At 33.2% G+C, this 18,226-nt stretch overlaps 1 protein-coding gene across 5 annotated transcripts in view; it reads left to right on the top strand.

Annotated features, from left to right (window-relative positions):
* Positions 1–18,226, top strand: part of CNKSR2 (connector enhancer of kinase suppressor of Ras 2) — a 283,644-nt gene that overhangs the window by 61,983 nt on the left and 203,435 nt on the right. For all 5 annotated transcript variants that reach the window (XM_079122826.1, XM_079122825.1, XM_079122824.1 and 2 more), the window contains exon 4: positions 10,542–10,629. In XM_079122826.1, the coding sequence (XP_078978952.1) occupies positions 10,542–10,629 (88 nt within the window). The remainder of the gene's footprint in view (positions 1–10,541; positions 10,630–18,226) is intronic.

Below are 18,226 nucleotides of genomic sequence, written 5' to 3'. Positions count from 1 at the left end.
TGGACCGCTGAGATATTGCAGATTTCCTCTATTGACTTACAATGTCCCTGAAGATTTCTATATATATCCCCTCTTAGCCTTCAGTAGGCTGAAGTCTTGGAGGAAGTTGATAATGCAGTGCTCCACAAGGAAGCTGCCTCTCTAGGAGTGGTGGCCTTCAGGTGGGGTATAATCCCTGCTAGTGGGCAGAGGTGCCTCCACTTGTCGACCAATGGTCATCCAAAGGGAACCTAGTCTGCGGGTTGAGGCAAGGCCTGTTTGGGCCTGAGTCTCTGGTTTTACCGTCCTTGTGGGGAAACCTCACCCAGCAGGGAAGACTCACCCGGTGGGGAGGTCTCGCTGGTCAGTTCTCTCCTAGAGGTTCCCCTCAATTTACAGCTACCGCCTGGGCTGGGCTGCCTTCCTCTGCAAAGTTCCCAGGGGCCCGGCCCTGCCTCCCTGGCCCGGGAGCCTCACCCTTCGCAGATGAATCTCCTTAGGCTGCCCCTCCTCAGAGAATCTGCCCGCAGGCCTGGAACCTTCGCTCTGCCCTAAGCCTGTCTCTGTGCGGCTCTTCCACCCAGAAGCTTCCTAGATCCTGGGACCCTGCTCTGCACCTAATCGCCTGGCTATGCGGCCCCTCCTCTGAGCAGCCACCTGGGGCCCCGAACAATCGCTCTGAGTCCCAGAGACCCGCCACAGGCCTCTTCCTCCAGACAGCCGTCCAGTATTCTGGTGTGGTCACTAGGAGTCCAAGAAACTCACTTCGTGCTTCCTCCTCCCACCAACCACCCGTAGCCCAGGGCAATCAATCACTCCGAGACGACGTGACCCTCCCTGTTCCTCCTCCTTCTCCAGATAACCCCCCGGGTGTTCAGGAGCGGTCGCTCTGAGTGGCTCTGAATCCACGTGACCCGCTGCACGGGTTCTCTGGGCAACCGCCCGGAGCTCTGGTGCGGCCACTCAAGACCAAGCGACCCACCACGCTTATCCTCCAGGCAGCCCCCCTGTGTTCAGGTGCTGTCTGTTTAAGTCCGAATAACTCACCACTCGCCTTCTCCTCTGAACAGCCGCCTGGAGCGCTAATGCAGTCACTGCAAGTCCAAACGACTCGCCGCACTCCTCCTCCTCCTACTCCTACTCCTCCGGGCAGGCCCCGGGGTTCAGAAGTGGTCTGAGTCCAAACAGCTCGCCACGCAGCCCCTTCTCTGGCAACCGCCTGTAGCTCTGGTGTAGTCACCCCGAATCCAAGTGGCTGCGCTCCTCTTCCTCCTCCTCGTCCTCAGGGCAGGCCTCGGTGTTCAGAAGCGGTAGCTTAGAGTCCAAACAGCTCGCCGGGCGCAGCTTCTCCTCTGGCAACCGCCTGTAGCTCTGGTGCAGTCACTCCGAATCCAAGTGGCCACATTCCTCCTCCTCGTCCTCAGGGCAGGCCCCGGTGTCCTGAGTCCACACAGCTCTCCTCGCCACTCCTCCCCTGGGCAGCCGCCGGAGCCCCAGTGGTTGCTCCGAGTCCCAGCGCTGTGCCGAGCGGCCTCCTTTACAGGGCTCCCAGTTGTCCGAGTTCACTGCTCCAGCGGGGGGAGGGGCGTCTCGCCGGCAGCTCTACTTCACAAAGTTTCCTGCGTTCCGGGACCACCGTCCCATCCGGGACGCCTCCCCAATGGGTGAGAGTCACCCGGCTGCTTTGAGTTGGTCCCAAGTGTCTCAATACCTCCTCTTTTGAATCCTGAGTCCTGGAGCAACATGAAATGCAGCCGCCCTCTGGGCCGCCATCTTGAAAACCTCCGGTGTAGAGTTTTTTGAGTTCTTTATATATTCTGGAAATTAGTGCTCTATCTGAAGTATGAGTGGCAAAGATATTCTCCCACTCTGTAGGCTCTCTCTTCACATTGCTGATAGTTTCCTTTGCTGAGAGAAAGCCTTTTAGTTTGAATCTATCCCAGTTATTGATTCTTGCTTTTATTTCTTGTACTATGGGAGTCCTGTTAAGAAAGGAGTATTAAATTTTTGGCATTAAGAAATTTGTTTCTTTTTGAAGAGAACTTGCATGTTTAACAATATGATTTAAGTTTATTGCAGTTTTATTTTATGCCACTTGAAGAATGAGAAAGGAAAGGAAAAGAGTAGATGAAAGTCTAATTTCATTTTAGATACTGTACTAGATGCTTTATCATTTGTGTCAACTCATTGAATTCTCAGAAAGCATGTATCATTATAACCATCTTACACATGATATATTCAGTAACTTACCTAAAGTTGTCCATCTAGTATGAAAATTATACTTTAAAATTGTTTTTGTCTCACACTAAAACTTTGTTATTCATCCTCTCATATTCCCTTGTCATGCTAACTTAAAGTTTGAACTAATTCTTGTGTATATTAAGGAAGCAATTCTTGGGAAAGGAAAGGAGCAATAAACATTTACTTGCACTGTAGTGTTTCTCTTAAAAGCTAAATAAGACTACCACTTTTCTGGGTCTTGCCTCAATACCTCACATTTCTGTGTAGACTTATATTTATAGATGTTTGTTTTCTTGCATAGAAAATGTTTACTTTCTAAAAATATAATAAACTTTAAATATAAAGTTTGTTCTTTTCTCTCATTTTTAGCATTTTTACTTAATTCTAATTGTTTCTAAAATACCTTTCAAGACTATTCTTTTTCAAAGGAATCAATGAGATGTATTTTGATATTGAAAAATTTATAAATGTTTTAAGGCATAGAAATTAGGATGCTGTGAAAAATTCACAGAACTCCAAATTCATTGGTGTTTCCATTCTTTTTTAAATTTTTATTTAGTTATTTATTTGTTTGTTGTATTATTTTTTGATTCATTTTAATAAGGCTTATTTTCAAAGACCAAATCCTCAAATTTCTTAAACAAGTTTAAAACATCAAGCTTTCTAAATTCAAAAGCTTCCCATTTTAAATATTGATTTGAATGAAACAGCAGACTTTCCTAGAGAAAGACTCAGAGGTGAATCACAGTTGGTAGCTCTACTGTTTATTTTTAATGCATGGTTTACTTCTCTATTTTTAAACTGCATCCTGCTGTTTTTGACACTTCATCTTTTATGCAGTTGTCTTTGGATTTGTCAACACACACACACTCAAAATCTAAGTACTCTAGCATCAGCAAAAATGTTGAAAATTTTTAAATAGACAAAGTTTATTTCACTATGGTGAAAATTATTTCCTCTCGTTTTTAGCATTACTATGGAATTCTGATTGTTTATAAAATAGCTTTTAAGACCATTCTCTTTTGAAGGAATCAATGAGATATCTTTTACTAAAAATGTTTTATATATTTAAACTATAAGAATTTAAACTGTCAGGGGAAAATGTTTTCTTTGAAAAAAAAAGTTATTTGGAATCTTTCATCTTAAGAAAGAAAAGAGTTATTTAACTAATTTCTTCTTCCATGATAGAAAACTGTAGAATAAAAATTAATTCTATGCAGGAAAATTTACTAAGAATACGAAAGCTACATCAAACAAAACCTAGCAGATAATATGGCTCATTGTTGTCTGGTGTTATTTCATCTCATGTGCTCATTGTTCCTCACTTGGTATCGCTTATTCGAGAGAAAAGCAATGATTTTAGCACTGCTGCTATGCATAGACTGCCATAAGCCTTCAGCAGTGCCAACTGAGAAATAGTAAGGCATCCCAGATTATTCTTATTGTCTCCTAATTCATTTAGGATTTCAGAACCATTAATAACCTTTCCATAAGTATAATGTTTTGTTTGAGAAGTATGTTCAAATAACAATGTCTTATAGGATCATAAACCTTTGCACAAGAGAGAAATATCATTTTTAAGATCTAAATGGGATAACTCCTATAACAGCCATTTATTGATAAACTAAGGATTTTATCTTTTTTTTTTTTTTTCCTTTCTGGCATGAAAACGTTTTCTTGCAACGAGTCACTGTGTTCTTTTCATAAGTATCCCAAGCTGTAGTTTAGGGTTTCTTTAGACTTATGAATGAAGTTCCTTTGTTTTGTTTTATTTTTGTGCCAATCACATTCAGTTTTTCTGTAGAGACCAATTTACTTTATCTGACAAGTGAACTTTAAGTCATGATTGAGTGGTCATCTTTGGTGACCTATAAATATTGGAACCCTACCTGTCAGCCTTGTATACTTATTTATATATGTAGATAGTCCAGGTCCTCATCCCAAACATTAATATCAGTTAGCTAAGAATGACTTCTTATCATTTGCCTTTAAAATGAAATATTTACAGGGATTCTTAATTACTAAATAAGAACATCACTCTTTTCCTAGATAAACATTTAGATCCTTCCCATTTTTGTGAAATTTAGTCTGGAATGAGAAGCTTGGCCTACTGAAAATAGGAGTGGTCAGGAAAAAGGAAAACATGGTGTAGAATTAAGTTGGCTACAGGCATTCAGTTATTAAATAGTTTTTTTGGTATATTTTGAAGATCAAATGAGATTATTTTAAACACTTATGTGAAAATCATATAGTATTTAATTGTATCACTTTTGAATGAAGTTTTTGAATTTTATGAACAGATTCTGACCTTTTCAAACCCAGGAACCCAAACTCTTTCAATACTTACCTCACATATTTTTGAATTCTTAATTTGAAATGCCAGTTTTTATACTGCAATGCAGCAAAAGTGGTCTTTAGGCCATTTTTTTTTAATTAACGATTTTTCTCCTAGAAGTGCTTATATCTTTGAAAAAAGTAATTTTCTTAAGAGCTGTTATATTTTATAAAATTCACCCATTTTAAGTGTACAGTTTGATGAGTTTCATGAAACTTAGATACCACCAGGAAACCATTTTAATAATCCAGTTTTAGAAAATTTCCATCAGGATGAATTTTTTAAAGCTATTTTGACCAACAATTCAACCTTGTAGAAGTACAGAATGGAATAGCAGTCACTAGAGATGAGGAGGGGTTGCGGGAAGAGGGACAGGATGAAATTCGACTTCCAGAAACTTGGAAGGGTGCTGAGGGTGTTTTGAGTTTAGAAGCAATTTGAATAAACATAATCAGTGCATGATGTATGCATATATGGACATATAGTGAATCCTATTAATTTGTATAAATAATATGTGTTAAGAAGAATAAAGTGATTTTTATGTAAAGGTTATTTTTTAAACTGAAAATTTCAGTTAATCATATTTTTTCTTGTTAACTTTATTTAAATTCTTAATATCTCCTAAGATTTTTGTAAATTATACTGATATAGACAAATTGGAGTGGAAGATAGCCCATAGTAGACTGTGATATATAAAAATATTTAGAAAACAATGTTAAAACTACTGGAAAAAGGTAATTTAATAAATGGTACTTAGGTAGTTGGTTAAGCCTTTGAGAAATAAATAATGACAGACCACTACCTGTTATTCAGAGCAGAAAATTTTAGGTACATTGGTTGTGTAAATAGAAAACAAATTAAAAAAAACTAGAAAATTAATGAATGCTAAATGAGTTCTAATGTGTAAAAAATGCTACATAGTAAAAATATGGAATAAAATAAATACACTTTGACTATAGAAAAATGAGAAAAGATAACAAAGTATTAAGAGATAACAAAGTGGAAAAATTACTTGCAACAAATAGATATGAGAAGCATAAAGTTAATATATACTAACTAAATATTATATTTGAATTGATAAAAGATCAAAATGTAATAGTTGAACATACAAAGTCAACAATTCAGTAAAGAAGAAAAATTGCTGGTAAGATGTGTATCAAATAACAAAGTACATGAAGCAAAAACTAATAGAACTGAAAGAAGTCATAGTCAAATCCACAATTAAGGTTACATGTTTCATCTCTTTCAAGAATTTGAGAACACTACTAGAAAGTCAGTAAGGATTAAACAGGATGTAATTGACAATTTTAGAGCACTTTGTTCGACAACAGGAGAATACAAATATTTTTCAAGTGCCCAAAGAAAATTCACAAAGATAAACCATATCTGCATTGTAAAACAAACTTAAAATAATTTAAATTGGATAATGGAGTCAAACTGAAACTCAACATACCTCTGAGGAATCTAGTGATCAAGTAAGAATTCTTAAGGAAAATAAAAAATACACTGAACAAAATGAAAATACAACAAAACGTAATTTATGACACGCAATTTACAGCACTGCTAAAAGTGAAATTTATAACACTGTATGTTTATATCAGAAAAGAAGAAAGTTCTCTAAACAAGTTACCTAAGTTTCTATCATAAGAAAATAGAAAATATAAGAGCAAAATAAGCACAAAGCAAGATTAAGAACAATTAATACTGGTAAGAACAGAAATCACTGAAATAAAAAACACAATAGAGAAATTATCAAAATTAAAGGATTAATAGAGGCGTACTATAAATAGCTTTGTAAACATATTTGGAAGCTTAGATGAAATAAACTAATTCCTTGAGAAAAAAACTACCAGAACTTAACCCAAGATGAAATACATAATCTGAATAATACTATAGAGTAATCCTACCTTATCCATGGAGAAGATATTCCAAGACCCCTGGTGGATGGCTAAAACCGTTGATAGTACCAAACCCTACATACATTATATCTTTTTAATACATACATACATATGAACAATAAAGTTTAATTAGTTAGGCACAGTGGGATATTGGTTTAGTCACCTTTATGTGGTTGTGACCAAAATGACCCACAAGAAAAATTTAGGGGAAGGAAATTTATTAGTGGCTCACAGTTTCAGAGGTATCAGTCTATAGGTAGCTGACTTCACTGCTCTAGACCCAGGGTAAGGCAGCACATGATAGGGGAAAGGACCCAGTGAAAGAAAGCTGCTTAATTCATGGCTGGCCAGAAAGTAGAGGGAAGAGGGGAGGGGGTTGCAGGGAAGATGAACCCTTCCAGGGCATACACCCAGTGATCAATACCTTCAGCCATGCCCCATCTGCATATAGTTACCATCCAATCTGTCCGTTCAAACTAGGATGGACTGATTAGGTTATAGCTCTCAAAATCTTAATTATTTTACCTCTGAATATTTCTGCATGAACACAGGAAATTTTTTGGGATTCTTCTATCTAAACCATACCAGAGATTAACAGCAATAACTAACAATAAAATAGAGCATTTAGAACAAAGTACTATAATAAAGTTTTGTGAATGTGGTCTCTCTCCCTCTTTTTATTCTGTACTAACTTTCTTTGTGAAGATGTGGAATAATACACTGTTTGTGTGATAGATTAACAGAGATGAATGGCACAGATACCATGATGTTCCATTAGACTACTACATGCAGAATTCCTGAACATAAATACTGTGATACCAAGGCAGTTGATCACATACCTGCGATGTCTATTAAATGACTAATAAATGAATAGCTTATATAGTATGAATACAAGGAACGAAAGGATGATTCACATTCCAGGCAGGACAGGACAGTGAACAGTTTTGCAATACAAAATGGCATTTAATTTAAAATTATGAATTGTTTATTTATGAAATTTTCCATTTAGTATTTTGGAACTGTGGATGACTGTGACTGAGACCACAGAAAGTGAAATTGTGGAAGAGGGGACCATTGTATTCATTGGGGTGATTTTACTGATGAATTGTATCTGCTTAATGAAGGAATAGCATCAATTCTACACCATCTATTCTGAAAAATAGAGGGAACATTTCCCTACTCATTTTACGATGCAGTCATTCTCCTGACTCCAAAACCTATCAAAGACAGTGCGAATAACAGCAACAAAAATAAGAACCAAAATTTCTCATCAACTTAGATGTTAGAATCCTCAACAGAATGTTAGAAAACCAGATCCAACCATATATGAATAGAATTATACATTGCAACTAAATGGGATTTATTTTAGGTTTCTAAGTCTGCTTCAAACAATGAAATTCTCTTCTATTTAATATCATATTGTAAGTCATCTCCAGTGCAGCAGGAAAGAAAAGGTATAGAGATGGGAAATGAAGAAGTAAAGCTTTCCCATTTGCAGATAATCTTTCTGTGCATGTAGAAATCCAAAGAATTCTTAAAAGTGGTCTCTTAGAACTAGGGAATATTGAAGGTAGTAGGATATAAATTAACACATACAAAAATCAATCCCTTTTCCACATAGTAGTGATGAACATTTGCAAACTAAATTTTAAAACAGTCCAATTTATGGTTGCTTCAAAAATAATGAGATGAATATAAATTTAGCAAAAGTGTCTACAAGGACCTATATGCGAAAACTGCAAAGCACTGATGTATGAAATCAAAGTCATAAATTAATAGAGAGACATACCATGTTCATCAGAAGACTCAAGTTAGTAAAATATTAAGCTCTGAAATTTTCATGTAGGTTTGGTGAAGCATCAAAATTCCAGATGGATTTTTTTAGGTACAATCTGATTCTAAAATTTATATTTAAAATATAGTTAATGAATTTTGAAAACAACTGACTTTTTCATACATGCATTTTTAAAGAAATTAGCTGATTTTAAGTCATATAGTTTCAGTAATCTATCAAAACTGTGATTTTGGTAGCAGGATAGACAGAATCTGGAACTATACCTTTATAAGTATGGTTAACTGGATTTTGACAGTAGTGCAAACAATTCAGTGGAGAATGGTAGTCATGGTAGTCTTCAAGAAATAATGTTGGAATACTTGGATAGCCACAGAGAAAAAGGTTATCCTCAACTCAAACCTCATACTGTATACAACTGACTCAAAATTGATCCATATTAAAACTATAATGTTATGCTATTACATAGCTGTTAGAATGTCAAAATTACAATATATATTGAATATATATATATTGAAAAGTAGTTTTTTTTTAAAAATCTAGCTAACAAAGACCCTCTCTCTTACATGAACCCTTTTGTAATTGGGAACTTCTAAATGTAAAAAATAAAACTGGACTTTCTAGGAGAAAAAACTTGATTTAGGGTCACATAAATATTTCTTAGTTGATAACAATCTCACATCCAGAGAGCTGCTAAAGACCCTGTTAAGAGAATGAAAAGACCAGTCAGACTGAGAAGAAATATTTACAAATCACCAATTCAACAAAGAACTTGCATATGGAATGTATTAAGAACTTGGTTAACTGAGTAGTAAGGATACTAATAATCTAAGTAGAAAATTGGCAAAGTGTTTAAACAGATATTTTACCAAAAAGTATATGTGGCTAGCAAATATGCATATGAAAGATGTATAACATCATTAAGTATGAGATAATTATTAGGAAAATTTTAAAAAGATATAGATTATGATATAAATATGGATAACTCTTAGGGAAATCCAAATTGAAACTATGATGTATGCTGCTACACAGCTTTTAGAATAGCCAAATTTATATATATGTATATATGTGTGTGTATATATGCGTGAGTGTATATTTAAATCTACCTGACAAAGAAACTCTCTCTTACATGGACCCCTTTGAGATTGGGAGGTGTTTCAGTTGTTGGGTTTTCTAGAAAGGAGTCAAATTCAGTTTGTGACCAGTAAGGAGACCTAAGTTTTTCTAGTGAATTTCCTAAAGACATCTCAATTGAAAGTACCAAAGTTCCAATAATTTGATAATTTTTTACCTCATACCTTCTTTCCAGTTGTGATTTTGTTTTGTTTTCTTTTCCTTAAACTGGGCCTCCTCAGTCTTTTAAGTTTTGGCCTCATATATGCCTGATTGACATTAATAGACAAGAGAGGATAAGGAGTATTGAAAAACCAGTGTGAATTCAATTAGTGGCAAAGCAATTACAAGAAAGAACACAAATTTGTTCCAAAAGAATGTGAAGTAACATTAGTTCAAAATAAAACCTAGGTAAATTCATGGAGTCATTGTGTGTTAGTGTTTAACCAAGTGTGAGGGTGGGTTCTGGAGTCAGACTTCTGAGTTTGAACACTACTTACTAGTTATATGAATGTAAATAGGTCATTTAGCTTTTCCCTTACCTTTGTTTTCTTAACTGTAAAATGGGAATAATAATAGTGCCTGTCTCCTAAGAGTTGTGAAGATTAAGTTATTTAGTGTATTTATAGCATATAGAACAGTAACTGGCATATACTAAGCCTTCAGTAAACATTAGCACATAATTGCTAATATTTCAAGCAAATGTTGTATTTAAAATTTTAGCTTCTTTTGAAAGTAAAAATTTTGATTTTGCCTAACATTCCTATTTTTTTTTTTTTTTTTGATGGGGGGAATGCTGGGGATGGAACCCAAGGCCTCCTATAGGCTAGGCAAGTGCTCTACCATTGAGCTACATACCCAAACCCAAGCGTATCTTTTTGTTGTTCTGATTTAGATGTAATGAAGAGACCATAAAAGAAGAAAGAAGTATCAAAGAACTTCTAAATATTAAAAACTTTTAAAATGGGAAATTGATAACAAATATTATTTTCTAGAATTTAATTATTTCCCAAAATTTCCTTCTATGTTTTTCTTTATATAAAATACCAAATATCATTTTTATTAATATGCAAACTTTAGAACAATTCATTTCTTATTATTAAAAAACTTATCTTAGGCCATTGATACAGATACTTTTCAAAAGCTATTCCTAGTAATCACGATTTTCCTTTTTGCTTTGTAGGTCACCATTTGCTGCTGTGACAGACTATTCAGTTACAAGGAATAATGTCATACAGCTCTGCTTGGAATTAACAACAATTGTACAACAGGTATTAGCTGACAAACTTTCCTTCTGTTAATTTCTTAGCAATTTCATATGTCAATCATGTGAGTATTCTATTCACCAAGAGTTTGTAAAATAGTGGTTTAGAAGTTTCTGAATCAAAGACAAATGGTTCTAAAGAAACCAAATAGGTCATTATTTATTGGAAAACTATACATATGGATCAATAAACAGGTATTTTGTTTACCTAAAAATATAAAAGGAATTCTAACTTCTAAATAAATTATTATAATAAGTTTATAATGTCTTTTCATCTCACACTAAACTCTATTGCTTTACATAAAAGGAAATTACCCCATTTAGATTACAGTGTCAGATTTTTATTCTAAAACACGATTGGTTTCACTTGTATATATCTATATAAGCAAATATGTAATAGCTTTTAATAATGACCTAATTACCTGAACTGTTTTTTACTTTGAATGTTATCTAAACCAGGAATCCCAAAATCAAATGCTTTCAGGAGTCCAGCAGCTAATATAAAACCTTATGTAAGAGAGAGAGAAATGGTGGAGACTGAGGTGAATTGACTAGTAGATATCCTGTAAAAAAAATTGTTTAAATCTAATAAAAAATACTTCTTAGAGGCCTCAGGCCTACAACCACCACTTTATGTAAATCTTATGTCACTTATGGCTACTGCTGCTTTCTCAAAATGCTATTACCAATGATGTACATATAGGGATAGTAGAGGATGATATAAGATGATAAAAAAATTATTAAATAAATTAGGAAAATTGGTAGTTTAATTTATCCTTCTTCTTGTCCTTCATGACCAGGGATAATTGTTACTTTCTTATATTGGCTCTATTTTATTAAAGAAATAAGAAATTTTACTAATAGAGACATAATTCCTTCAGTATATTTTCGTTGTACTGTACAGATTTTATCTGTACCATATATATGAAACTACAGGTTTTCAGACTTTTTCATTTTAACCTGGAGATTAACTTTGTGACTTTTAATTGTGGAACATGTCAGGCATTCATCAAAATTAAATCATGGCAGTGAGAAAGTCAACAACTAATTGCTGTTAGCCAGAGAGACATTCATGAAGACAGTAAATGTTTTGTTAGCTTTGAAGTACCCTAATAGTCTAACTCTATGACTTCAATTTTGAAATCAATAAACAAGTTTCTGAATTTTAAAGATCTCAACTGGATAATGGGGAGAAGAGTAATATTTGGGGGCAAAAGTTAGCAAATGTTTTCTGTAAAGAACCAGTTGGTAAATATTTAAGGCTTGATAAGCTATATAGTTATCTGTCACAGTTACTCTCTCTTATAGAGCACCAACAGGCAGACAGGTATAAATGAATTAATGTTACAATAAAACTTGTTTTAAAAAAATAGGCAGCAAGTCAAATTTGGCACATGAACCATAGTTTACTGACATGTTTTAGGACAATGCTAGTCCAATGGAACCAGTAGCATTTTCATCATATGGAAATGTGTTAGAAATTCAGATTCTTGGAACCACTTCAAATGTACTATGAGTAGGACCCAGGAATCTGCATGTTTGCCAGTTTTCCAGGTGGTTCTGATTATCATACACTGATCTATAGCACAGAGATGAAAACAATAATAATTTATAGATAATTTTTCTTGTAGTACTGAATTATCAGTAGCATTTCTTTAAAAATCTATTTTCTAAAGCTTTACTTTTTTGAAGGCACTAAACTTGATCAGAGATTTAGGGTGTAGAGAAAAGATTATTAATTTTTTTTCTTTTTACTATGAGAAAGAAATTAGATTTAAAGGATTCTTATTACATGTTATTTACACACTAGTTATTCATAGCATGTTAATATTGGGTATGTGATCAGTAGTAATCCATGTATAAATAATAATAACACAGTAATTATTAATACCATTACAGGACAAAATTTATACTACCCATATTGTGTATATTATTTAAGCTTTTTATGTATATATGATACCCAAGATAAGTGAAATTCTTTGAAATTAAATAAAAGAATTAATAATTTGATGATTTCAGTATTTCATATAGAAAAGAAACTGTTACAAAACCATTGTTACTTCTATAAGAAAGTAATCAATGTAATGTTAACTTTGAAAATAATTTCAAGTATATTTGTGGTATGAAAGTAGGTGATTTTAGTTTTTTGTGTCTTTGGAACATCTGGAACTAGAAATCAGTTTAAGATTTTACTTTTGAGTAGTGGACTGACATTTTGTTGACTTACAAACAAAGACTGTACTTCTAAATGGCACCATGTAAGTTTTCTTGGAAATATGGAAGGAGAATATCAGGGGATTTATTGTTACTTAGTTCATATCTACTTAATGTTTTCCCATATTTAAAGGGTACAAACCAAGTGATCTTTAAAAAAAAGTTACCTTCCTTTTAACCTATATATAGATTGAAGTCAGAAGTGGAGCATTTCCTATGTCTAGAACTCAAAGATAACTTAGCTTTGCCACTAACCTTCAACTGTTACATTGAGAAGAATAGCTGAAATAATTTTTGGTGAATTAAGACCTTCCGTAGAGATATACACAGTGATGGAAGTACAGTTTATGCTAGATGTGACCAGCCCACATATTATGCAGTTATAAGAACCTACCATCTAACTAATAAGTGATTCAGTTTTCGATTGTTTTTAGAATGTATGAATGCCTGCTCTTGACAACTACTTTATAGAAAACATAACCACTTTTATATTGTTCTTAGTGACTTATTTATTTTCTCAATAGTACCTTTCCATAGCTGCAAAGTTTGGCTCAATATTCTCTTTAAGAATCTTATTATAAGTTAGTAAAAGGTTAAAGTTTTGTTATTTACAGATCAGGAAACATTAGGTAGAATAGAAACACTTGCTTTTACAGGTTGAATTTAGGTACATTCTGTTTTAGTCAAACATAGAATTATTAAAATACTCCACATGTACTCAGAATACAGAAAGACTTTTTCAGAAAGACTTTCTGTACCCTCTACCCACTCTGTTTTGAAGAGGATTCCATGCCCCTCTTAGAACATTCTGCTCTACGCTACCTCTTTCCATTTTTTAAAATTCAGTAGTCATGATATTTGTCACAGTTACTTCTACCTGATTCTCATTTTTCTAACACATGTCCTATTCACTGTGTCACTTTTAAGATACTTTTGTACAAAAACTTCTGTACATGGCTGTCCTTCATTTTTGCCTTACCTACCGCATCCCAACTTGTACCTGGCCCAATGTCTCAGTTCTGACTTTTTTTTGTACATTAATGGAAATATTAGGTGCAAATTTCTCTTAAGAAACTATGTTTTATGATATTCTGATTTAATCTACTTAAATATAAAAGTAAGTAAGTATAGAAATAAACACTTTCAGATGAGTCATTCCCAAATCCATGCTCCAGTTTTGTCACTTTCAGCAGTATTCCACTATTTCCAAACTGATTACATACTTCTCTCTTTGGAATTCAAAGGGATCAACATATGATTCTAACATAACTTTGGTTTTATGGTCTAGTACTTCTATGCATATTAATTGTACTCTAGGCCACGTGAATGACTTACATTCAGTAAAATAGATCTTAAAGTTTCTCTTTTATGTTGTAACACCTCTGCAGAATATACATATCCCTTTTAGCTTTTTATCTCTGCCTATGAAAATCATGTCCAATTTTTAAAGTTATTAGGAAGTGCAACTTCTTTTGTGAAACTTTTCCAATTTCCCAAAACCGATTGTACCATCCCCCTTTTTTGACTATTTATATTTAATGGTATTATTGGTATGGTTGGGATTATAAATAACACCTTGCTGTTTGTTCTCTACATTTCCCATCTGTTCTTTATATATATATATATATATATATATATGTATGTATACACACATATATACACACATATATACATATATACACGTATATACACATATATGTATATATATACACACACACACACACATACACACACCCACACGCTGTTAATTTTTTTTTTAACAATTCCATTTTGTTTCCTGTTTTGACTTACAATTTGTTGTCATGTGAGCCAGGGAAGAGTCCCTAAAACTTAGTTTGCATGGCTGTGAATCATAATTTTCTCATTTCATTAGATTATAAACTCAAAGACAAAAACAATGTCTTACTCATTTTCATATATAGTAGGTGACATTGTAGATACTTTTTCATATTTGTTAAAATAAATTGACCTGAGCAGAATTATCCCCTTCAATTAGTATATGGTCTTTTCTGTCCTTCTAACAAAATTTTGGAATTAAGTGCTAGAATTGTTACAAATTTTTATTTCCTCTCCCATGAAAGCCTTCAGTTTTGTTTCTGCTATTAATGTAAAGAACTTCAGAGATATCCATCATTTTAAAACTCTATTTATTAGTTAAAATGAGAGTACTGATCCTCATAACCATTTTCCAAGGCTAGAATGATAGTGACTAAGTCTACTAAATCTTTCTGAAACATTGTATAAACTATAATGCTGACAGAATATATCTTACAGAGGAAATTTAATTATAAGCATAATACATTAGTACCTATATATCATCTCTTAAATAATCTATTGTTGTTCTATTTTTAGATTATGTCCTTTCAGCACTAAGTTTTTCTAGCCTCTGCGGTCTGTTGCTACCCAAGGTCGCAGTGGGAATGTAGCTAAGTGTTTGTTTCTCAAATGTGAAACTGTGGATTATTTCATTTAGATTCTACTTTTCTGAATTTTTCCAATTTCCTAAAATGAATTTGAATTATCAGAAATTACACAATGAATGCTATTTACTTTGGAGAAATGTTACTTTAAGTTTAAGAAAAGAACACAGCATAGACAAATTATATTTTGAAGTGAATTATATAACTTATAAATAGTTCATGTCCATCTGAACATCCAACTCAGCCATTATGTACATGCTAATCAGTCCATTTGTTTTGAATTTTGTAAAATATATGAAGACAGGAAATAAACTTAAGCTGCCAGTTAAAGAGGCCAATATGAATAAGCAAAGTATCTAGGGCATGTATTTATTACCAGGTTTTTAAGAAATCTCATCTGAACAGTTATAATGATAGTTATGCTTTGAAATATGCTGTGCTTCAAATTATTTTTCACTCAACTTTAATTATTTTTATTCCCTTTGCAGCAAGAAGAGACGATCAATATCTAAAAATAAACTGTCACAAATGGCTTTTCTCCCACTTCCTAACACAAAGGGGTGGTACTATGAAGTACAAAGTGCTTTTTTATACTGGCCACTTATATTTAAAATAATGCTAAAATTAGAAGAAAAAGATACCAGTTTCCTCTAAAAACCACATTTGGAAGAATTTAATTAATCTGCTTTAAAGTGCTATACAAATTCTATACAAATTCAATGCAATTCCAATTAATCTGCTCTATCTATTTTACTTATTCCCAGTTATGATGGTTTTGGATCCTAATATTTGAAGTTCTTTTAAAGAAATTCACCCCAAACACTTTCCTCCCAACATAAAATTGGTTATAATAACACTATTGATAAAGAAGGGAAACTGATTTTAAAATTTTAAATGGAAAAATTTCTCACAGATAACTGAAGCTTCATTTAGGGCACTGTCAGCAACTGAATTCAAAAAATGAGACAGATACCCATGCGTTCTTGTCAGCATTGAAATAATTGCCATGATGTGTGTCTTAATGGGTATCAGCATAACCTAAAATTATTTTTCTGTGCCATTTTTATATTCAGACACACAGAAAATGATATATTAGATTGTCACTAAAGAAATGAGTCTGAAAGTTTTGGTTTGAAAGGTTATGCTTTGGGAAAGCTTAGAATACTTAGTGTAGGGGACAAGGATGGGAACAATGAGTCTTGGAAGACTTGAGACTTGGTCCTGTTGCCTCATGATCATTTCATATTGGAGAAACCATGTCATTGCTTGCACCATGTACAAAAAGAAATAATACCTTCTTTAATTTTATCGCATGTATAAAAAGAAATAATACCTGCTTTAAATTTATTGTAAGAATCAAATTAGGTATATTTAAAAATGGCTCAAAAATGTGAAATGAAAAACAAAGAGAAGGTAATATTTATAAAATGATTGATAAATAAGAAGACAGGATAAAAGGAAGTAAAATAAGCATGTTTGTTTTGTTGTTCTCTTTTTTGTTGTTGTTTTTGTTTGTTTGTTTGTTTTGGTACTGAGGTTTGAACTCAGGGGCACTCAACTACTGAGCCATATCCCCAGCCCTATTTTGTATTTTATTTAGAGACAGGGTCTCACTGAGTTGCTTAGCACTTCACTTTTTCTGAGGCTGACTCCGATCTCCTGCCTCAGCCTCCCAAGCAGCTGAGATTACAGGCGTGCGCCACCACGCTCAGCTAGAATAAGTACATTTTTGAAAAGATAAATATATAGTTTTTATACATTTAGATAAATGTATAAATGTATAGTTTTTTAACATACAATTGGTGTATGTTATTTTTCTTGAGCTGCATTTACAGTTAAATCTGAACAACATGCTGAGGGAATTATTTCAACCTGTAAAACATTTTAAAACCGATTTTCAAGTGTTACATACAAAGTGAAAACTTCTAAAATTCAAGTTCTGGCAATATGCTTTTATTTGAACTGCTTTCCTCTAAACTGTATTTTTGCTTTCTTATTTGCTTATTCATTTTCAGTCTTTTTAGATTAATTTTCCATGTCCTTAGGTATTACTTGTTGCCTGAATAGGGTTGGAAATATTTTTACAGAAATATTTTACAGAAATATGTCCCAACCTAATCATACTGAAATACCTAGGCGTGGGTGTTTTTCTATAAGAAATGTCATCACTTAAATTGTTATTTTGACTTTGTGAAAATTCCTTTATTTTACTTTGTTCCATATTTACCTATCAGGGATATTTTATTTCTTTCTAAATCGTTATTCATTAAAATGGAAAAAGTATTTTTTAAAGATCAATATTGAAAATTTTTATTTTGATAGACAACATCTCTGAATTATGTGTATGTGATTTCTAGTCATTTGTGTTACCTTTGTAATACTTTAAATACAAAAAATAAAACACATAAGTATTCTCTATATATGCATTTTTAAATAAATACAAATAAGCATATGGAATGTATAGTCTTCTTAAAGGTATTCCTGCTTGTATTTAATCTAACCACTGTATATTTTTAAACTTAGGTTGTTATTTACTCAAGGTAAATACTTGAGAGAAAATGAGAGCTTTTCTGTGACTTGTTCAATTGGAATTTGTGGTTTAAGTTCTTGAAGCACATATTTGTAAATATAAACAATAACAAAAGTTGATAAAAATAGTCTAGAAGTTATTTTCAAATTTTCATTATGGATTTATTTACTCAGGGAAATTTGTCTTATAGATTTATTTACAGTAGCTATTCTATTTTACTTAATTATATTTCATCTGTGTGAATAGTACTTCCTTTTAATCGGCATTTTATATCATTTACTTTTGTATTTTATGGCAAAATGATGTAGTGGAATTTGACATGAAATAGAAGACTGAGTTTATCATTCTGGCTCTGCTTTTTGATGAAAGCTATGAACTTAAACCAGTTATATCTGATCATTTTTATGCATATCTCTGGAAGTGGATCACTACCCTATTGT

This window comes from Sciurus vulgaris (genome assembly GCF_902686455.1).
Source record: "Sciurus vulgaris genome assembly, chromosome: X".
NCBI classification, from domain to species: domain Eukaryota; kingdom Metazoa; phylum Chordata; class Mammalia; order Rodentia; family Sciuridae; genus Sciurus; species Sciurus vulgaris.
This window is presented reverse-complemented; position numbering and strand designations above follow the sequence as displayed.